The sequence below is a fragment of the Vicugna pacos genome, chromosome 7 (assembly GCF_048564905.1).
Source record: "Vicugna pacos chromosome 7, VicPac4, whole genome shotgun sequence".
NCBI lineage: Eukaryota > Metazoa > Chordata > Mammalia > Artiodactyla > Camelidae > Vicugna > Vicugna pacos.
This window is the reverse complement of record NC_132993.1, coordinates 62,504,204-62,527,602: the sequence shown is the minus strand read 5'-3', so window position 1 is coordinate 62,527,602 and position 23,399 is coordinate 62,504,204. Positions and strand designations below refer to the sequence as shown.

At 38.2% G+C, this 23,399-nt stretch overlaps 1 protein-coding gene across 3 annotated transcripts in view; it reads right to left on the bottom strand.

Moving 5' to 3' along the window:
- Nucleotides 1–23,399, bottom strand: part of CDK6 (cyclin dependent kinase 6) — a 214,979-nt gene that overhangs the window by 189,764 nt on the left and 1,816 nt on the right. The window contains exons 1-2 of one of the 3 annotated variants that reach the window (XM_072964992.1): nucleotides 22,439–22,540; nucleotides 21,649–22,257 (exon numbers count right to left, since the gene is read on the bottom strand). In XM_072964992.1, the coding sequence (XP_072821093.1) occupies nucleotides 21,649–21,881 (233 nt within the window). In that variant the 5' untranslated portion in view covers nucleotides 21,882–22,257; nucleotides 22,439–22,540. Of the gene's footprint in view, nucleotides 1–21,648; nucleotides 22,258–22,368; nucleotides 22,541–23,399 lie in introns of those variants that run through there. The other 2 variants (XM_072964991.1, XM_072964990.1) reach the window with 2 other exon arrangements.

Genomic DNA, 23,399 nt, shown 5'->3' with positions numbered 1-23,399 from the left:
ACAAAAAGACTTCCCTATAAATGTCAAAAAGAAACAATAAAAATTAGAAATCTCATACAATATTTTTCATTTTTAGTGGTAAGTGGAATTTCCTGCTATAGCTCAATACCATAGCATGCTCATTATATCAGAAGATGAGAAAACGCAAAAGGAATCAAAATGTCAGTTTTTGTGTTATTGTGGGCAGCATCAGAAACTTGGGAGTCTTAAGCAGATGCTACCAATTCTCAGAGTTCCATAGCAGCATCTCAGAGAACACACAAGAAAAGAAGGGGTTTCCGCTGCTTTTGCCTACACTGGTCATGATTCTCATACTCTCTGTAATGATGTGTGATGCTTTCGAATGCTCTGTACCCTAAAGTTGGTTGGCCAGTTTGGTAGAAATGCTTAGACATGTCTCAAACAAACGATTCACGTTAAGCACCTTCCCAAAAGGCAATGCTGTTTAAAGTGATTCGCTAGTGACTGACTGGACAGATGTTCTGACTGGCAAAACCTGGGTCTGTAAATTCTGTTTATCTTCTTCTATTATTTAATTCTTATTTTAATCATCAACGGAGTGAAATTCCACTTTCAATTTTCTGGTGGGCTGAACCAGAAATCTTATGCTTTGAAATGAAGCTCTTCATGTAATTTCTCAAGGATTTTGAGGTTGGGTGGTTAGATGAACAACCAGAGCATAATCCATTTGCAGCTAGTAGGATCGTCAAATAAACAAAAATACGTTTCTGAATGAAAGACATTCAAAGGAATACATATTACTGCATACTTTCAGTATGATTATGTAACAAGACGCCACTTCAAAGCTAACTTTCAGTTTGGATTACATGTACAAAAAGGTCAGGGCTATGTTTTCTGTAGGAATTTTTACTTGTGCTTACACGGAAGCAGTTAAAGGGCCAGAAATTCTTGCTATCTAGAGGCCCTGTAAAGATGAAAACACATAAACATTTAACAATAAATATTTGTGTTTCAAGCACAGCTTATTCTTGCTGTGACACAGGTACTTCTTCACTGAAAACTACTGCTTTAATACTGCCTTTGATAATAAAGAATACTTTTAAAAGAACTTTACATCTGAATAATCTACAAAAATAGTTTAAAATTTTCTTCATAACTTTTTAAACAAATTAGTTGTCAACATGGATAAACTCTCAACCATGTCCTGTTAACTAATGTTATAATAGCCCAGGAAAACAGGTAAAAAAAGTCTCAAGGTCTTCTAAAATTTTCAAGGTTTTCTAAAATGTCTCATCTTCAGGTGTCTCAATATGAATGATTTTAAAGCCTAACAATTTTGGCTAGTTGAAAGCATAAAACTAATTAATAAAAATAATTTGGTTTCACTCACACAGTGGGCCTGTTCTGGAATGTTCAGAAAGTGATGAAGTCCAAATGAACAGATCCATGATTGCCCTCCCTCACTTGGCCTCTCGGTCACTAAGCCTTTCCTAAAATCGAAGGAGCAAACACACTGCAATTGTAGTCTGAACTTCATTTCTTTCCATTCCTGCCCCAGGTATTAGACTGCACAGAAACAATACAAAGACAAAGTGAATTATAACAGGACTGCCTTAAACTGAGAAGTAAGGATATACTTATTTATAGTTCAGGGCCAAAGCTCCTTCTAATCTTAAGAACAAAAAGCATGTAATCCCATGCAGAGCCTCATGGCTCACATCTAATACCATTAATTCATTAAAAACACAGAGGAAGGCATGATTTTTTGATTTCGAGTTTTTGATGATGAAGAAACCAAAGGTTCCCTGAAACGCTCAGTTTGGACCAAGGTCATCTGATATTATTAGCCCGAGAGAGGCTGCAAAGAGAAACCAGGAAGTGCTGAGTCATCATGAGCATAAGTGACACCCTCATCAGCACTTCTGGTGCCAGATTCAGAGGTGAGCGGACTTCCTTTGACCGACCCGTCTTCCTTTCTTCTCTCACTGGCTGAGGGAGTGGAAAGTTGACTGCCATCAAGTTGAGGAGCAGCATGAACCCTAAGAAATTACACTATTTAACAGTCCCAAATCCAGGTACATTTGTCTCTCCAAGTGGCTATTAAAACAAATGGTTGAAATAACAAATTTTAATTTAAACATTTCATTTAATACCTGTCACAATTAAGCAATCATACCTCTAGTTTCTAGTAACAGAAGATAGTTTCCTCCTCAAATTATTAGCATATCTCTGCCAGCATACAGTAAACATGCATTTAATTTCCCAAACAGGACTTATCCAAATAGTCTGTGCCAAATGATCTGGGCACAACTGAAAAAAACACTCATACTACTAGACACAAAATCCTTTAAAGGGAAGTAACACCTGGAGTCAAGGTGACCTTGAATAGGTCATTTAGGTGTCCTGTGCCTGTGCTTTATCTGCAAAACAGGAATAACAATCCTTGCCTAGACTCTGTTACTGTGAGAATAACTATATTAATAGCACTTAAGAAGCAGATCACTGCCATGCAAAAAGGAATGACACATTTCTTATCTATCTAAAACAAATCAAAACAAAACAAAACCTCAGTCTCAGGCTAGCTCCTATGAATTTATTAGAAATGTCCATTTCACTGCATTTCAGTGTCTGTCACCCAGGTTAGAATCCACACAAGAAGATAAACCTGAAAACACTCACAGCAGTACGTGGACAGTGTTCAATAATACTGGGCTATATAAAAGTATACTTTAAAAAAGGCAATTATATGTGATAAATATCACAATAATACTTTATTGAGGAAAGAGAAAGTCTGAAATGACATAAAGAATCAGTATTCAGCATTTTTCCTGCAGAATCTCAAGTCTCCAAATCCTTTATTCAAATTAAGCCAAATTTTCCACAGTCATCAGCATCTAATTTTTTAAATGCTATTTAACGTTATACTTGTAGTATCTGAACAAAAGAGAACCAGCAGGCATTATTTTTTGCAATATTTTATTGCATTGTGGTACAATATTCAGTTATATTATGGAAAAAATAAGCACTGTGAGCTGGCCAGGGGTTCAACTACACTTACAAAGTTGTAAACACTAAAAACCTTGAGCCCCCAAACCTCTATTTAGCAGTGGCCTTTGGGAAAACCTCTTTTCACTCCTTTTACCACCTTCATAAGCTTTGATGACACTGATGTGTCTGAAAAGATTTACACTCTCCCTACTGTGTGTAAAACAAAACAGGAAGACTGTTTCTTGGCCCTTGACTCTGAAAACGAAGAACAAGACTAAGGTGACTTCAAGTGCTTTAAGTCTTGAGATTAAATGTGGAAATGGTTCCAGCACCAGAAGATGGCAGAAGACGGAGAAGAATGCAAGATGACAAGAGAGCTCTATCAAGTAGCAAACACTTATTTTTAAGGACCTGAAAGTCCTTCAGATCACATTAGGGTAGCGATTTACCACTCCCAGAATTCTTTTACTGGAAATCCTAAGTAAATAACTGTGAAAAGGAGATGGAGGTGAAAATCATGGCTGTGGAAAATTGAGGAGAGAAAAGAAGAAGAGAATCCATCCTACATAACACTGCTTGCCTTAAAAAAAAATTGCACCAAAGCTTTTTTCATTTGAGCAGTTGGTTTTGTTCCCTGACTGCCCACATATCTGAGTGCAGTGAGTACATTCCCAACTCCTACTGCCAAGTTAAAATGAAAACGTTCTCAGTCTAGAAATGATTGAGGTGGTTTTCTTTAATCAAATTAGAGCGGCCAAATGTTCCTTTCAAAGGTAACTGTCTACTCTGCAGCTGTATGCAAACTACCACATCAAATGTGAGGGGAAAAATAGCGATAGAATTGTGTCCTTACAGTACAGTGCTGGCTGCAGGGATGGAGAAACAAAAGCATGAGTACAGCTAAGAATTACATTCACAGCAAGCTTCCCGAAATATGCTGACTTCACAAACTGTGAACAGTATACTGAAACTTCCAGTATATAATTAGTTATTTTGGGGAGGGGAGGAACGTGGGGGGGAAATTCCCCCTTAAAAACAGCTAAGCAGCAATAGATACCTTGAGTCATTTACCCTAGTGACCAAAGCTTCAATGAGAAACATAAAATGACTTCACACACACAAAAATCTCATAGACCTTGCTTTTTCACTTCCTGTCTCTATCAAAAACACACTACAGTGAGTAATCTTGAATATCCAACAAGCTTCAATTAAGCTTATAATGATTCATTTACATGCAAAATTTATTCTTTTAAATCATTAAGACATGGGAAATTCCTGCAAAGAATTAATTCATAGTGAGTTGATTTTTTCAGTTTGTTTCTCTTAAGAAAAATCACTTCTCAATATGATTGCAAATTAGTTACCACATGTTATGGGTTTATACTAGCTGTTGGCTTTAGGGATGGGATATTAACAGTATGAAAATCTAGTATGACAATGAATTCAGACAGCCAGGTGCAACAGGTAATGGAACAAAGAGATGACTGCTTTCTGCATTTACAGCTCCTCTCCAGGTGATTATACTGTCCCCCAAATTAAGGAATGTAGCATTAAGAGGCATGCCAGCTACTCAGTTTTTATAAAAACTAATGGATACACAAGGCAGTTAAGAAAGCAAGAGGTTTAAGACTTACTCACCTGCCAAAACAGCTAGGAACAGGACAAATATATCAAACAACTGTTTTCAGATTCTGGACTATAGGTAGTACAGGACTGTGATCCCTGAGAGGAGAGAAACAAACGAGGTGAGCCCTCGACTGCCCTGGCTATATGCCTGAAGGCAATTTCTAGACTCCCTGTGAGTCCACAGTTCAGCTGAGTTGAGTACGTAGAGACCAGAGTTGAGAGAAAAAGGAAGCCAAGGTGACTAAAGTTTGTGAGACAGAGTACTGAAGAAAAAGCTACCCATTAAAAGAGCTTCAGAATCTACATGGGATCTACTGAGTTCTTGCCTGAATAACAATCTGCACATGTGGCATGTGGCCATGTGGCCAGGCAAAAAAACTGCTTCTGAGGAAAGAACAATTACCATGAGGTTGTAAACTGGATGATTCCTAGAGCTCACACAAGGCAAGAAATCTTTTTAGTTCCCGCTAACCAAAGATGAGAGACCACAAAAGGGTAATGCCGCCTTAGCAGTGGGCCTTAACTAACCCTGAAATAATAAAGCCTACACTAGATCCCCTCCTCATTAAAAAAACAAAAACAAAAACAAAAACCCTAAAAATAAGCCTTGGAAGGCTCAAACTAAACTGCAAGTAACTTTATTGCCCATCAGAACAACATTCAACACTCTTCAAAAGAATGCAACAAAATCTAGCAGTCAACAATGGCATCCAATAAAAAAGTATTAGATAAGCACACAGATAGGAAAATGTAGCCCATAATCAGAAGAAAAATAAGTCAATAGAAATAGACCCAGAAATAACAGATTATGGAATAGCAGACAAAGACACTACAGCAAATATTATAAATATGCTCAAAGCCTTAAAATGGAACATATACCAATATAGATTATATGGACCAAAACAAGCCTTAATAAATTTAAAAAGATTAAAATCATATAGAGTTGTTTCTCTGATCATAACAGAGTTTAATTAGACAGAAAGGTATTTGAAAAATCCTGTGTATGTTTGGAAATATAAAAACACAAATCTAAATAACCCATAGGTCAAAGAAGAAATCACTAAAATAGAGCTAAAATACTTTGAATCACATGAAAATGGAACCACAATATGTCAACATTTGTGGGAAGCAAAGAAAACAACATACATGCTTATATTAGAAGAGAAGAAAATTCAAAAAACAATGAACCAAGCTACTATTTTAAAAAGCTAAAAATAAGAATAAATTAAACCCAAAGTAAGTAGAAAAAGGAAATAAAATAAAAAGTATCAGTAGAATAAACAACAGTCAAGTGATAGAGGAAATTAATGAAACCAAAAGCTGATTTCTCATCAATCAAATTAACAAAAATCTACCTGTATTATCAAGAAAAAAAGGGAGAACATACAAATTACCAATATCAGTATGAATGAAAGAGGGGGTATTACTACAGATTCTAGACATTAAAAAGATAAGGAAATAAAAATAAAGGATTTATGCCAATAAACTCAAAAACCTAGATGAAACATACACATTCCTTGAAAAACACAAGTTACAAAAGTGATTCAACCTATATAGTCCCATGTCCACTAAGGAAATAAAATCTGTAGTTAAAAACCTTCCCATAATGCAAATGCTGGGCTCAGATGACTTCACTGGTAAATTCTATCAAACATGTAAGAAGAAAAGGATACTAATGCTACACAAAATCTTTCAGAGAATCTTTCAGAGGAGCTGGAAGCACTTATCAACTCATTTTATGAGGCCAGCATTACCTCCAAACCAAAACCTGAGACATTATGAAAAAAGAAAGTTATAGAACAATATCCTTCATGAACACAGATGTTAATATTCTGAGCAAAATTCCAGCAGGCAAAATTGCAAAAACAATTTCTAAAAAGAAAGAAGTTGGAAAACATATACTATCACGTTTCAAGAGCTACTATAGAACTATAGTAATCAAAACATCATGGCATTGGCCAAAGTACAGATACATAGATCAGCAGAACAAAACAGAGAGTCCACAAATAGACCTAAATTTATACGGTCAATTGATTTGTGACAAAGGTGCCAAGGTAATTCAAAATTAAGAAGGAACAGTCTTTTCAACAAATGGTGCTAGAACAGATGGATATCCACATAGGAAAAAAATGAACCTTGACTCTTACCTCCAGCCACACACAGATTTAACTTGAATGTATCACAGACTTAACATAAAAGCAAAAACTATAAAATTCTAGAAGAAAATATATGAAAAAAAATCTATGCCTTTGGGATAAGCAAAGATAGAATATAAAGAAAGCACAAACCACCAAATGAAAAAAAGGATAAACTCTGGAAATATTAAAATCTTCTTTTTGCAAGACATCATCAAGAAAATGAAGAGGCAAGCCAAAGACCTGGAGAAAATACATGCAATACATTCATCTGACAAAAGACTGCTCCAGAATGCACAAATAACTCTCACAATACAATAGGATAATCTACTTTTTTAAATGGTCAAAATATTTAAATAGATACTTCCCAAAAGAAGGTAAGAGAATGGCCAATAAGCAAAAGAAAAGATACTGAACAACATTTGTCATTAGGTAAATGCAAATTAAAACCACAATGTGGTATCAGTTCTCATCTAATATGGAATGGTTAAAATTAAAAGGACTAACGATACCAACTAACAATACCAACTGTTGAGCAGAATGTAAATCGAACAGAATCTTCATACACTGCTGGTGAAAATGTAACATGGCACAACCAGTTTGGAAAAGTTTGGCAATTTCTTTAAAAATTAAACACATTATTTCCCACACAATGTAATCTAGAATCACTTATAGATATTTACCCAAGTGAAATGAAAGCATCTCTTATGTCAACATAAAGACCTGTACATGAATGTTCATAGCAGCATTATTCACAACAGCCCCAAACTTGGAGCAACACAAATAACCATCAACAGGAAAATGGATAAACAAATTGTGACAAATTCATATAATGTGAAAGAATGAACTACTGATACAGTCATCATGAATGAATCTCAAAAATATTATCTGTGAGAGTCAGATACAAAAGAACACAGTATTATTTGATACTGTGTATATGAAATTCTAGAAAGGACAAATAAAATTTATAAAGATAAAAAGATTAGTGGTTGCAGGGGTCCAGGAAGATGGAAGAGACTGGCTGCAAAGGAGCCTAAGAGAACTTCTGGGGTAATGGAAATGTTTTAGATCTTCATTGTGATGATGGTTTATATGAGTGTATAAATTTGTCAGACCTCATAAAAAACACTCTTAAAATGAGTGTCTTTTACTACATGTAAATTATATCTTAAAAACTTGATTTTTTTTGAAGCTAAAGAATACCCAAACAGGCATTTAAGGAATCCAGCAACAGGAAAAACAAAAATGTTAAAAACAAAACCCTGACTAAAACAAAGAAAATATGGGGAACTTTTTAAAAACTTAGAGCAATTCAAGGACATGTTACACCCATAAAAGCAGAATCGGATGCCATAAAAAAAAAAAAGCAAGCAGATAACAACTACAACAACAAAAAAAGATGCTTTGAGATTAAAAATATAATTGCCAAAAGAGTAAATCCAATAGATGTTTAGAAAACAAATACAGAAGATTTCTTTAGAATAGTTCAAAACCAAACCAAAGAAAACAGAATAATGACAAAACAGAGGAAAAGAAGATAAGAGACATAGAGTTCAACCTGTAAGACTGAACTTTAAGAGACTTAGAGGTCCCAATTGAAAGACTGAATATCTGACTAACAGAAAAAACTCAGAATGAAAGAACAGAACAAATAAAGAAAAAGAAGAAATTTTTAAAAATAAAACAAATATGCACACAGAAAGATCCCAAGGAATGCCCAGCAAACTGAACTTAAAAAAGCACCACACCTAGGCATATATTTCTGAAGAACACATCCTAGCCGCTTCCAAACAAAAAAGTCACTAAAAACTAATCAAAAAATCGTATCAGCAGATGATTTCTCATTGGCAACACTGAATACAGAGAGAATAATGTTCTGTGGCAACATTTTCCATCCTAGACTTCTAAAAATGGTCAAATCATAATCAAATGTGAGAGATAATAAAGATGTTTCCAAATAGGTGAGGATTCAGAAAGTTTATCTCTCATACACAATTTCTTAGGAAGTTACTCACAAATGTATAGCAAAACAAGGGTGTGAATCACTAAAGAGGAAGAGATAGGATGCAGAAATGAGTGACTCTAAGTCAGAGGAGCAGTGAAAAAAAGTCCCAGGAAGACAACTGTTCATCAGGCTAGTAATTAACCAGCCCAAAGTAAACCAAAACTTGAGAGAAACTTCAGAAAATGGGGCAATTCAATAGAAATAGATGGTATGATCAAGTGTTTGAAAAGAAAAAAGTTTAGGCTGTGATAAAGACAAATCGTACAAGAAAAAATAGAAAGGCAATTATAAACTCCAGGAAAAACAAAGCAGCACAAGAAAGTCATGGTCTGAAAAAGTAATACTGCTAAAACAGGGTGTAATTTTTAAAAAGTGGTACAGAATAAGAAAAGAGAATCCAGATGTCTGCACTTCAGCCCCACAGTTGTGGCTGCAAAACAGAATGCAAATGTTTAACAACTTAAGCAAAGTAGCTGACAGTAGTTGTGATGCTAAGGGAGTACTAAGGTAGAGGAAAGGTTAGGGAAATAAAAAATTCTTCCCTTACTTAATCAAGAACTACTGCCAAAAGTGAAAGAACAAAAAATAGACATTTAAGGGTATTATATTTAATTATTATAAAAAGTAAAAATAAGAATGTGACAATGAATATATGTTCATGTATGACTGAAAAATTGTGCTCTACACTGGACATTGACACAACATTGTAAACTGACTATAACTCAATAAAAAAAAAAGTTAAAATATGCCGATCTAACAAAAGATGGGAGATGAACAGGGAGTAGTATTGATGAGCTAAATCGTCATCTTTCAGAGTAGGAAGTCTATTTTTTTTAACATTTTTTATTGATTTATAATCATTTTACAACATTGTATCAAATTCCAGTGTAGAGCAAGGAAGTCAATAGTTTTCATCTAAAATTTAGAACCAAGAAATAGAGCATAGCATATTATTTAGGTTTAAAGAGGAACTACCAGAAGCATCAAAAACAATGAAAAGAAGATGTATCTGAGTACTGGGAATGGGGATAGCTGGGGCAGGAGCCTTGCTTCTTGCTTTTTTATCATAAACTCTTCGGTACTAATCGCCAAGTACTAATATCATGATTACAAAAGTAAGGGAGGAGGGCACAAATTCTTTAATATTCTTTCTAATTAGAGATGGTACATGTCCCATACCCTTGAATCTTCGGGGCTTTGAACTCACTTATAACCAACAGAATGTGGCAGAAGTAACATTGCCTATTTTTAAGGATGCTGACTGCCTTTTGAAGCCATAAGTCATCATGTAAGTCCAATTACTCTGAAGCCTCGATGCTGAGAGGAAACCCAGGACACACAGAGAGGCAAGGTGCCAGTGCTTTGGTCGATAGACCCAGCTCAGATTCCATACTACATCAACCAGGCCTTGTGAACACCAGACTTGAGAATGAAGGCATCATCTCAAGAGGAATCAAACCCCCAGTTGCTGTGTCAGCTCCAGATGAAGTATCAGACATTACAGAGCAGAGATATACTATTCTCACTGTGCTCTGCTCGGATTCCTCATTCACTGAATCCTTGAGCTAAGAAAATGATTGTTTAAAGCCCCTAAATTCTGGGGTAATTTACCACATAGCAATATTAATCAGAACAATTACTTTAACAGAAAAAATATAATTTCTTTAAATAAAAAACTACAAATGATTCCCTTGGTACTCTAATAACAACTCCTTGCAACATACCGGACAATTGACTGGGAACACCACACATTTTCACTTCCATTTTATTCTGTTCCGTCCTATCCTATTCTATTTTATTCTATTCTATTCTATTCTATTCCATTCCATTCCTCCCTTTTTTCCTTCCCCTTTCCCTTTTTTCTCATTTTCTTTGCTTCCTTTATTATTATTTTTATTACATTCTTCTTCTTTACAGCTGGTCATAACTCAGTAATGTCAGATCCCTTAGATGACCACAATTAAGCAGAGAAGAAAGGTGCCTGGAATGGTAGCACAAAACAGGAATATTGGGGCAAAGTTCACAAGATTCACAATGGGACTGGACACCTGTAAGGATATGTAAGGACAGCTATAGCCATTAATATGGCAGTTTTACAACTTATGTCAAATTCTTTAGGAGAATGTATGTCAATCCTTTTTATAAAATTTCACAACCCAGAGAAACTGAAACTATGTCTTAAAATTCCCACCAAAACATCTAAACCAATTCTGCCACAACCAATATGACCATTTAAAATATCAGTTAATATTGTTTATAAATCCAATTTACTACTGTAATTATTAGAGACTGTATAATCCTAGAGTTTTAAATGCAATACTAATGAGTAAGAAAATATCTGCTAAATTTTGATGTTAATTTACATCTCTACTATCAATAAAATTCTTTTAAAAGAGAAATCTTTAGTCATAGTTTAATTATTCAGTCACTCAACAGATATTTACTGAACTATGCACCAGGCATCGTTTCAGACATAGTGGATAAAAGCAGTGAACAAAGTGGACAAGAATTCCTGCCCTCATGGAGCTTATGTTTAATGGGAAGCATACATTCTATATTAATTCATGCATTACTTCAACAAATATTTGAGTGGACAGTGTAAAGATGGCTAAAATAAGGTCCTCTAGAAAAAGCAATCAGACAACTATGCCATTTTATTTCATGGGATTAAAAGTGTCTATGGCTCTAGGCACACAGAGAGCTCAGAATGGGGTTTTATGACTCCAGAGAGTGCCAGCCAGCTTCACAAGAATGATAGTCTGACTTTACTTATTCAGCAAGCACTGGTTGTGGGCTTTCTAAACATGCCATAATTTTCATCTACTTTTGGATCACTAGGTTTCAAATTCTAGAGTCTAAGAAAATTCAGATTTACGTAAACAACGCCAGGTTCTGTCACTGTATTATATCTTTACTGTATAGTATCTCTCACCTCTACCTCAACTTAGCTCATCTTCTGCCACATTCTTCCCTCCTTTTAATGAGCATGTGGTCCTCTCAGGTCATAAGATACATGTCTAGACCATTCTCTAGTGTCCTAATGATGGATTCACCTCTTAATTTTATCAGCTGAAGTGGAGGAGAAAGCATATGACTTTTCATAAACAAGGATGTTACTTTGACTTACCTCAGAAGTCCTGTTTTTCTAAGATAAGGAATTGGTACCACTGAATCAACCATGCTTTTGTATAGCTCTCCCGGAGAGCAATCCCATTACTCTTGAGTCAGCCTTTTTCTCTTTGCAAAACTAACTGGTTTAGTTGAGGACCCAACTGGCATCATCAACCCTAAATTATACTCTAATGAACTAGCAGTTAACTAAATTACCACTGATTAAATCTCACGGGATTAAAATAATTTGTTATGACGAGCAGGATATTACAACTTTTCTTTGTGCCTTAATATGTAAAAAAAAAAGTGTGTTATTTCAAAGAACGGATGCTGTTCCAGTTCTTTAAGGAGACTTCCACAATTTAAATACATTTCATTCATGAACAGCAATGGTAGTCCCTTCTAGCCCAATCTCTCAATCCGTCTCTTGGTTTCTTACGGCTCAACAAGAAAACATCCCATTTTTACCCAAGGCTATTCAGTAACTTAAGTGATTCTACATAGTTGGAATGTAGACGACATCATCTAAAACTCCCAACTTGAAACCACTCAGATAGTTTCCACCAAAAAGTTTTAAAATGTATTGGTCAGAGCCAATAACCTAAAGTTTAAAAATCTGCCCATAAAATGCAGAGATGTTTTTTATTTTTCTTGTTGCATTGCTGAATAGGGGTTAGTGTTAATGTTTCCAACTTTATACTTTTATACCTTCTAAAAATAGAGCATTTTAGGAAAAGTAGATGTTTCATACTAACCATTAGGAATACCTAACACAGAAATTTATGAGATGATTCAGCAAATAAAAGGAAGCAAAATAAAAAAAAGTATTTCACTAGAGATTAGTGCCCCTGAAAGAGAACTGCTTCCTTTCTGTGGATAGATCCTAATGACTTAAACGCAGAGTATATGGAATGAAATTTCAAATGTCATACGGCAGTCATGCCATAAAAAGAGCCTCAGAAAATAAACAAGCAAACATTCCAATGTGTGACATAAAAAGGAATACTTCTGTTTGAAATTTTGAAATTTAAAAAGAGAGGGAGAAAGGACAAGCAAAGAATTCAGTTCCTCTCTGAGTTAATTTGAACAGTGAAATACAAACGAAATCATCAAGCTCCCATCAATTTTGACAGTGTGTTCTCAGCAGCACTGTGTCCTCAGATCGTCCACAATAAATCCATGAATGAACAGGATACAGTATTGGGGAAACGCAACACCAATTACCAATACTCAGATTAAAGACTGTATTTTACTATAATTACGATAAATCCAATGCATATCTTTTCAGAAACACCTAGCTCCATTCATACGATCACACTTGGGGTGGTGGTGGGGGAGGGCGTGGTACTACCAATCAGCAATATCATTATCTGTGTACATGTCAGTTTCCTCCACAAAATTATAAACTACTCAAGGGCTGGAATTTGTTAATACCTTATATTTGTGTAATATTTGTCCTTCATATACATAATTTCATTTGATCATAATTTCTATTTTATTGTGGGAACCTGTAGTCAACAGACGTTAAGGACTCTAGATCACTCAGCTAATAGATAGAGAAGTCAGGATAGAATCAATTATTCTGACTCCTAGTCCACGACTAGGAACATTTAAAAAAACTTATGGAAAATTTCAAACATCTACAAATGAAGACAAAATAGTACAAAGAACTTCTACACTTTCAGTAATGATCAGCTTGTTTTCATCCATACTGCATTTTGAAACAAATTTCAGATCTAATACCATTATTCTGGTAAACAATTCAAGATGTAGGTACTTTCTGTGATCACTGTCAATCACGTTTAACAAAATGCTGAATATAGCAAATAATCAATAAATACCTGTTGAATGTTACAGTTCTCACGTATGCTCTCGGACATTATTACCTAATTCTGACTTCAAAAAAATCAATTCTGAATTTTCAGATGGCATATACTCATTCATTCATTCACAGGTATTTATTCTCAGCAACCAGATGCTAGCCACCATGCTAGGTGTGCTTGGGATACAGCAAGGAACAAGAAAACAGTCCCTTCTTTCAGGGGCCCTGTATCCAGCTGCTCTGGTGCACATGCACAGGCACACATACACCCCAACCGTGTTGTGTCTTAAGGAACTGGAATTAGTTCAGGTTGCAAGATAACTTGTTAACTAAACCTACCAGTATGTCAAGGTGGAATCCAAATTCTCTGTATACTAATAATGAAGAGGAATAGAAGACAACATTTTAATGGAATTCCAGAATCTTGCTATCCTTTAGAAATTATCAGGAAGCTTTTACTAATTCTGCTGCTCCTGAGAGTTTTTCCAGGACAGAAAGCCAAATTAGTGGGAAAAACAAAAGTAAAAGAATTCAAGCAATTGATTAAAATGAATTCAATGAATACCTTACATTCTTACATTAAAAAATGTTCAAATCATTTTTAACTTTTAATGAATGTGTGCATATTTCCTAATGTTAATGTCTTCTTTACAGTCTATAAATTAAGTCCAAGACTGTAGAATTAACTATGGGAATTACTAAAATTTTAAAACTCACTTTAATATAAACTATATAGATTAGAGTAAAACAAAAATGAAACTCTCTCTTTTCAGTATTCATTATTGCCAGGAAACCAAGCAAGTATAACCTAATATTTAGATCCATGTTCCCTCTGTTTGACACTCCTTAGTATTAACATTCATGTGATGGAAACAATCTATATGGTCCCTTCCTTAATAACTGGACCTCCTTTCCACTGTTTCATTCATTCGTTCATTTATTATATTTCCACTGGATGTAGAATGTAAACGGACATGACCACAAGACACACTCCTTGCCTCAAGGAGCTCACAACTGGGGTGTGGAAGGTTAGAGGATCAGAAAATGGACGGTGGGGAGATGAGTATTATATCTTATATAATGGACATAATAATATAAAGGGGCAGATATATGGTAAGTGCCATAAGGGAGGTCCAAAGTTGTCAGGGTTCAAAAGCAGCAGAAATTTTATCCAAATGATTAAGGAGTACAGCACACACACACACACACACACACACAAAAGATGGCACTAGAGCTTGGTTCTGAAGGATGCACAGCATTTGAACAGGTGGAAACAGTGGTACAAGGAGGGGCACTGAGTGTACATTCTGAGATCAGCCCCAATCAAAGTTGCAGAGGTGGCTGGCAAGGAGCATATTTAGGGGAAATGGACTGTCAGTTTCCCTGTAGGATACACGTAGCAAGTGCACCTGAAGAACACAAGACAATCCTATCACAGCTGAAGCTGGTACCGAAGATAAAACAATGGACAGTCAGAGGGAAAATTTTAAATATCAATAAATATTTGAATGCTCTTATAAAACAGCCTTGCTGTACAGATGCATTCATTACAGTTAATATCAATAATCTCCCAGTGTTTAGCCTGAGATTCTTACTAATGCTATAAGCAATTCTAAAAGGATAAAAAGTTCTTATCTGAGGGGGTTTATAATTTAATTTATTCTACACCATTCATTCATTCAGGAAACATCCTGGGCAACTAACAGTTATGGACACTGTTATTTATGGATATAAAAGATATATACAATCCTTGTCTTCAAGTTAGCAAACAAAATCATTAAACTGGAAATACTTTTACACCCCAAGGGAATATTTTCTGATATGCAAAGACCGTTAGTCATCCTGTCCTGTTAACACTGGATATAAATGTGTGTTTGAACCTTAGTTATCCTCGATTTGTACCTACAACGTGTATAACTGTGGAATAAAATAGCTGACTGAAAATAAGACAATTCTTTTATGCACTTATAAAAATTCCTACACAGGCCAAAGTGGGGTGGATTAGGTCAAATCTAAGACCATTTTTCAATGAAAAATTTCTTATACTGTGATTTAACTCCACTGAACTAAAATCCTTTAGGAAGGCCAAAGAGGAATCAATAATTAAAATGGCTACTTAAATGGTAAAGCCAGTAATTGCCCAAAGTCAGGTAAACTACTAAAAGTTTAATAATGATTCTGTCCCAAATGGACTTCCAGGCTACTAAGGGCACACTCACAGATTCCTGCCATATGCCTTAAGGTGCCTTTATTTCACCTCAATGGAGAGCAGCTACATATGTAGTTGGTAGAACGAAATCAAGTATGGTAGCAAACTGGTGACATTCAAAAAACTGCCCAGTGGCTTTTATAAAACTCTTTCTGACAGCTGACCTGCCTGCCCCAGTAGACTTAGCCATCTATATATCACCATTCTAATGGCAACCTTTATGTAAGCCTGCTTGTTACCAACCACTGTGTCCATTTTCAGTGCTGCTCCAGGCCCTTGGGCAAAACCCAACATTACAAACACTACCTTCTTCTATGACCAATCTTCCTGCACCTAGACCTCATCTCTGCTGTGTTCTACTATACCAGGAAGCTCACAATTAACTTCTTTCCTAAGAGGACTGAGAAGCTTATCTGAACCTCGTGAGAAACAGAAATTGTGTGATTAGTTCTTCAGGAAGCACGGGTAACAAGCACCTGCTTAGGTTGTTATGCTACCTAATTTTCAAGTATTACAATGGTTTTTTTTTTAATGTATATTATTTATTTTAGTGGAGGTACAGGGGATTGAACCCAGGACCTTGAGCATGCTAAGCACATACTTTACCACTGAGTTATACCCTTCCCCCATTTCACTAAATAGCTAGTAGATGCCAAAGCCACATTATGTAATAGTTCATTCATCAGACAAGCACCAAGCACTCAGATTTTTAAAAATTGTTCTTTGTGTTAAATGAATTCAATATTATTAGTTAATTATTTAACTACATTATTTACCCAGGTTATTACTTAACTATAGCTATTTAAATGATCATAGTTATTACCCAATTTCCTTAAAAACAAAATTTAATGGATAATCATCACATTTTTTACAAATTTACTTCAGTAAGGCATACTGCAGAATTCAGGAATTTCCTGAGTTGATATGTCATTTATTCCTGGCAAGCCATCACCTTTGTCTACATATAGTTCATTTTTTCCAAACTAGAAATGTACTCACTTGAGTTAACTTCTTCCATCAAACAAAAAGAACTATTTCAAAATTGCTACTCAGATTTTAGAGAAGTCAATAACTTTATTTTTTAATTTTTTGAGAAGTCAATAACTTTAAAATGATATGACAGACAAGCTGTTTGACCTCTGGTTTTTAATCTCTTTACCTATAATATAAAAGGGTTGAAAGAATTCCAAAGTGTCTTCCAACTCTAGTAATTGGATGTTTTGTTCTTAAAAAACATTTCTAGGAAATCATCAACAGTGAGGTATATTTTTTTAAAGGTAATTTACTTTCAACAGGGAGTCTGTTTTCATAGATGTCTACTTACCTATCTCTTAAACACAGGAAAATACAACAAAAGATATTCAGGTTTATACAAGTTTCCCTCTTAGAAGCCACTTTCTCCTTGATAGAGAAATTCTAATAATTCCACGGTGATAACAGTTGTGTAAAAGGATATACTGCAACCAATGGCAACAATTCAGCAGTACCATGTCCTTCCACAGGAACAAGGAATGGGCAGAACGCCACTGTGAAAATGCTCATTTACTAAATAACCTCAATAAATTGGAAACTTCACAGAATTCTTAGAGAATGAAGGACCAAACATACTTTCAACAGACTGACACTTAAAAAGACAAACTCTTGTGTTTCCCACTTTCACTGAAACAACCTCTAATAAACATATTATCCATCTACAGAATAACACTTTTATTCAGAACAATGCCCGTGAAATAACCCACCTGAGGACTTGTCCTTATGCTGCAACAAATCATATGCCGTGTTGTTCTACCCTGTCAATAATTAGGTTTTCCTAAAGAAAATCTTATTTTTATTCTTTATATGATATATATTACTTAGACCTTTAAAAAGAGAAAATAGGAAAACTTTCCTTGAATAATAATCATTGAGCTACATGGATTTTTGTGTTTTTTTAAAGCAGTGATTACATATGCCTACAATAATAATTTAGCATATTTAGACACCACAAGTTTATTCACTGAAATGTCATGAGTTTTAGCTTCCGGAATTTAATTACTTTTACTGCTACACTAAAAAATTTAATCCTTGGGGACAGCACTGGTAGTACTCACCAGTACCTCTGTAATGACACAACACTACACGTCAGGGTTATGGTGATCATCTTATTCCTTCAAATACAGTGAGAATTACCTGAGAGGAGTAGCCAGGTATGATTTACCCAAATATCTTTGCCAGCACCTAACCCCATGGTTTTTAAACAGTAGGTCCTTTCTGAATCCTTGCTGAATAAATGGAGCTTCAACGTTCATATCTGTTACTTACGTATCAATGTCTTCTTATACAGATCTAATTGTATGTCCCTAAGGTGAAATTTAATCCTCAAAGAGTATCTGATTCTGATTAGTGTTTTGGTTATTTATTCAGTCAGCAAATTCACGGTAACCAAATTATCACAAGTATTAGTTGCTCTAAAAAACTAGTTAGGTTAAATATAGCAAAACAAGCCAGTGGAAGTAAAGAGAAGTGAATTTTTAAAGAGAAAAGAACTGCTCATTCCATTACAAGGTAAGTTCTAGAAGTGCAGAGACTTTTATGACTTGTTCATTGCTGTATCCCCAGCTTCCAGCAGAGTCTGGCTAGCAGTGGGCCCTCAATAAATATCAGGTGAATGAACAGACTGGTGATAAAACATGTTATTATTTTATCTACATATATATTTAATTCAAAACATAAAACAGGATTCATCTGTCCAGTGCAGAAGCTCCAATATAGGTAAATAGTGAAGTGTGATTCTGGCAATCTCCGGGATTTGGAATTACCAACTGTAAAATACAAGTAAATTTACATCCCAGACACTGACTGGCTAATCAAGCCTGGGCCTGGGATACATCAAGCACAGGTAAGCAAGAATTTCAAGTCATATCCCTGTGCATGCAGGCAGTGCCAGTGCCAGCAATAACAAGACAGCTTTTCTGGCAAATCCATCAAAATTAAACCTTAAACTTTTGAAAAATTAGTATGTTTATTATGCTCCTTCAAGCTTAGGGGCTTAACTATCTATGGGAAGGGCCTATAATTATGATCAATTACTTACGTCTTGAAGGCACTTATATTGGCATCTGTCCTTTTAAGAAACCTTTAAAGAACCAGCCACGGGACTGTAAAACTGATCCTGTGGAGCAACAATAAATCACAGGTTTGAGGGCCCAACTCTGACAACTCTCCCTTGGACGGAAAAGAATTGTTGTCACTCGTCCCTGATTTCTGGATCCTGCCTGAACAGATATCAGCACCCTCTAAAGAAATTCCTATTCTAGCTAAGCAACTCATAGGGGCCAGTAATTGCCCCAAGGCAGAAGCAGAAGAGAAGAAACAGGAAGGAAACAAAATGGAATGGAGATCTGGAGCTCGTGAGGATGACATCATTAATAATTTTCTCAAGTGTCACTGAATTTCATGGCATATGACTGATGGTCTTCTCTGACAAACTACAGGCTCATTATATTGAAGTGGCTTCTTGGTTCCAGAGCCTGGAGTGTCTGGGTTTGAGTATAATTTGTTCCGTAAGAAAAGTCAGGTGAACTGTTGCCTTCTAGGAACTTGCTCTGAGGCAAGGGCCCCACTAATCTGCCTAAGCACAAATAATACTTGGACGTTTGAAGTACTCTTAAATTTACAAAGTGTTCTCATATACACTATCTCAGTTTCTCCTCACAATTCTTAAGAGGTAGGTGTCATCATCACCACTTAATATGTGAAAATAGCTTTAAAAATATGATGCTTTTGCCATCAATTCCTAAGTATAGCCTCCTGAAATTTCTCAGTACAGAATCCAAGTCATGTGTCAGTTCGAAATCTATAAAGACACCAGTCTCAAGAGTGTAAATCCACGAGAGTAAGATGGATTAGTCAAAATCGACCAGCACAATGGCAAAAACCACCTTCTTCTGTTACAAGAATAGACTGTGCTTTGAAAATGATAGTGTTACACAGGGGTGTTTCTGCAACCCCTACAAATGGAAGGGATGGTTTTATTTACACACAAGATAGTCACCCTTAACTGCACACTATCCATAGGTAACAGACAAAATCAAAGAAGAATTCTGGACCTACAATTCTAGTGGAATTCATCCTTTGGGAAGTGCCTAGGTGATTCCTCTAGGAAGATAATGAAGTTACAGGGGGACAAAATGTACCCTTCCCTTCTCCCACCAAGATCACAAAGGCTCCCCAAAAGGGTCTTTGTTGTTTTTCAACCAAGAAAACATACACACAAAAGGTTATCTATTGCTTTTATATATAATCCCATCTTCCTAAAGCATGTCTTCTCTGAGTCTCAGCATCTTTTGTTCCTCTTTCCTTCACTGGCTGAAGTAGAGGTATAAAGGGCTCCTATCTTTATAGCTGTTTACTACCTTTTTTATGCATTTATGATTCTTTGCTGTCTTCTAGCTCGAGTCTAACTGTGTCAGGAACAAAGCACCACACAAATCACCCAGCCTGGGATAAGGGGAGACAAGTTGAAACTTCTCAGGAAGATTCTGTAGACACTTGGGCTCCCTGAGTTTATAGAGGGCTTGGTATTTCAAAGGTCAGTCTTGGGTCTCTCCACTTCGATGACTAATGTTAAATTGTTTGACTTTTTATAAAAATATTTAGAGGTGCTTAGATAATTTCATCCACAGCACATATACAGTAGTAGACACGTTTTGTTGAATGGAACCCCCAGTTGGATGAGAAGACATGAGAAAGACCTCAAGACCTCCTTTTTCCAAAACATTATCTTAAGAGCTGAGAAAGGTAAAAATCACACTCTAAGTTGTAGCAGTTTCTGGACATTCCTCTTCAACTTAAAACTAAGAATCTCTGTTTAGAAAAGAAAAGGATGACACACTACACAAAGTCAAACACACAATGGGGAAATTCCAGGATCACTAGGAAAACACCATTATCCTAAGTCACACACACTTTGGTCTAATACTTGTTACCACACAAGAGAGGCTTTAAGAACTGCTGCCTCTCCACGCACTAGCACAACGGACCCAGAAAATTGGGGGGGGGGGGGGGAGGAGAACACTTAAGAATCTAAAGATTCCACATCCTGGATTCATGTCTAACCCTTTGGAAAAGTAGTCCAGAGACTGTGCTCGCCAGAGACAGAAAGTAACACAGACAAATAGGTAATATTATTGGAAGAAATTTCCTAAATGACACAAGCTAGGCATCAGCACTTAAGTCCTTAGACAGTCAGGGGACCTTACCATCATGCACCACTAATAAAGAGAAACTGTAGGTGTGACTGGCAACACTATACCTAAAAGTTCCTGTATTTTAAAACCTTATTTATACTAGGCCACACCAGTAAAGTTTTCTTCCTACTAATTATCACCGTATCCTGCTATTTGTCACTCATTCTCAGTCTCTCAAAAAGTCCCCTAATGGCCAAGGAAAATATGCGGGGGCTGGCAGGGCGCGTCTCAGGTTGGCTTTTTCTGTCTCTAAAAGGTAACCATCTTTCCGGACCCCTTTCAGGGCGGGTAAGGAGAAAACACTTAGAACCCGCACAACGGCGGGAGAAGCCTGCGCCCAGTCAGAGTTTCTGATTTGTCTTTTTGCTGGCTCTCCGGCAAGGTCACCGGCTCTGGCTCGTGGCACTGTCAACAAAACTTACTCTCACTCTGTAAGGTCAACGGGTCGCTCCTTGCCTCCCCTGCCGCCCCCTTGCCCAGCATCTCCGTGGGCCCGCGCATCCCGGCCCGGCCCTCCCCCGACGCGAGGCCCCCGACGGCGGGAGCGCCGCTCCGCGGCTCACCTGACCACGTTGGGGTGCTCGAAGGTCTCCAGGTGCCTCAGCACCGCCACCTCGCGGATGGTAGACAGCGGCATGCCCTCCTCGCCGGTCTGCACTCGCACGCGCTTCAGCGCCACGAAACGGCCTCCGTTCTTCAGGTCCCGAGCCTTGAACACCTTCCCATAGGCGCCCTCCCCGATCTCCGCCACGCACTCGTACTGCTGGTCCGCACGGCTCAGGCCGTCCTTCTCCATGCCGCCCGGACACCGCCCGGCGCGGCGCCGCTGGGGCGGGCGGGGGGCGCGCTCGGCTCGCTCGTGGCCGCCGATTGCCTCCTCCCGGACTTCCCGGCCCGCTCCCTCGCGCCCCGGAGCTCGGACTCGCTCTCTCTCACCCCCGCCGCCTACTGCGCTCCGGCGCTCGGGCTCTTGTGGCCGCTGGGGCTGGATGGCGCGACCTCCCCGCGGGCGGGCGCAACCACGGTGCCGCCGCTGCGAAACTCCGCCTGCTGAGTAGCCGAGGAGCGAGCCGATCCCTCCTCTTTCCTCCCCGAAGCGCAGTCCTCTGCACAGACACCAAGACGATTACATAGTCTCTGCTCCAGCGCGTCTCAGTCTATAGTCATTCCACCTAAAAAAAAAGAGACGAGAGAACAAGAAAATGTAATCAGACATCCCAGGCGCCTTCCTCAGGGTTCCTGCAGACACCCCTCCTCCTCCTTCCCGAAGCCCCCATCGCTACCCTCCGCGAGCTCCTGCCCTCTCCCAGGCCGCTTAATCCTTCCTGGTTCCTCTGAGAAAAGCGAAGTTACTTTTCTTTCCCTGCAGAGCTGGAGCCGTCTTCGCGCGGAGAGGTTGCAGGGGCCCCTCGGGGATGAGCGCGGGGCGCGGGACGCAGTGGAACGAGAGGGGGCGTGCCGAGCAGCCCAGAGTGTGCCGGGAGCGCGGGGGAGGGGAAGCGCCGGGCACGTCAATGTCACGGCTTAATATTTATCCCTATATCGTGTTGGGCCGCTACCCTCCTCGCCTGCCCAGGCCTGGACGTGTCGGGAGAGGGGCTCCCAGGGTGCCGTGAAGCGTTAGGGGTCGTGCACAAGCTGGTGCGCAGAGACGGCGGGTCCACCCGTGTGGTGCCGCAGAATGTGGGTGGGGGCTACCAGGACCTTGTAACCCGATGCTGGGAGTGTGCGAGAAGGGGTAGTCAGACATCTGCTCGGAAATTGCTTCCTTTCTTTCTACTTTCAGTTTTTCTACGAGGAGACATTTAAAAACGACTTGAACACACTAATGGTCTTTTTGGGGCAAAGGAGCCTGGGTTGGAAGCGGAATTCTTCCTCCGACTTGGAGGTCCTCCTTGATGGAAATCCATCTGGTCGGGGAGGGCTGGGGCTCCCGCGACTGGGGGGTAGGTGAGCCATGAAGCCTCGGAGGGGCAGTCGCCCACAGGACACTAAGGGTAGGAGAAAGAGGTGCTCGCCGCACTTTAGCTTGTCGTCTCCTTGAAGAACAACTTCAGGAGGAAAGCAGCACAACCGTGACTCGCCTGGAAAGCTTAAACCGATTGCAACCTGAGCAAAACTCAGCCTCCTCTTAAAAAGAGTGGGGGTGGGGTGGGGGAATAAGTGCTCAGCCTTCAGGGAAAAGAGAAAAGGGGTGGCGCCCTCAGGGCCGGGACTCTCGAACCTTTGTCCACTCCCAGGATCGTCCCAGATATAAGTAGCAGAGGAGGCTGCTTCATTCCCCTTTCGACTTAAGGCCAGTCAGATCAGTAGC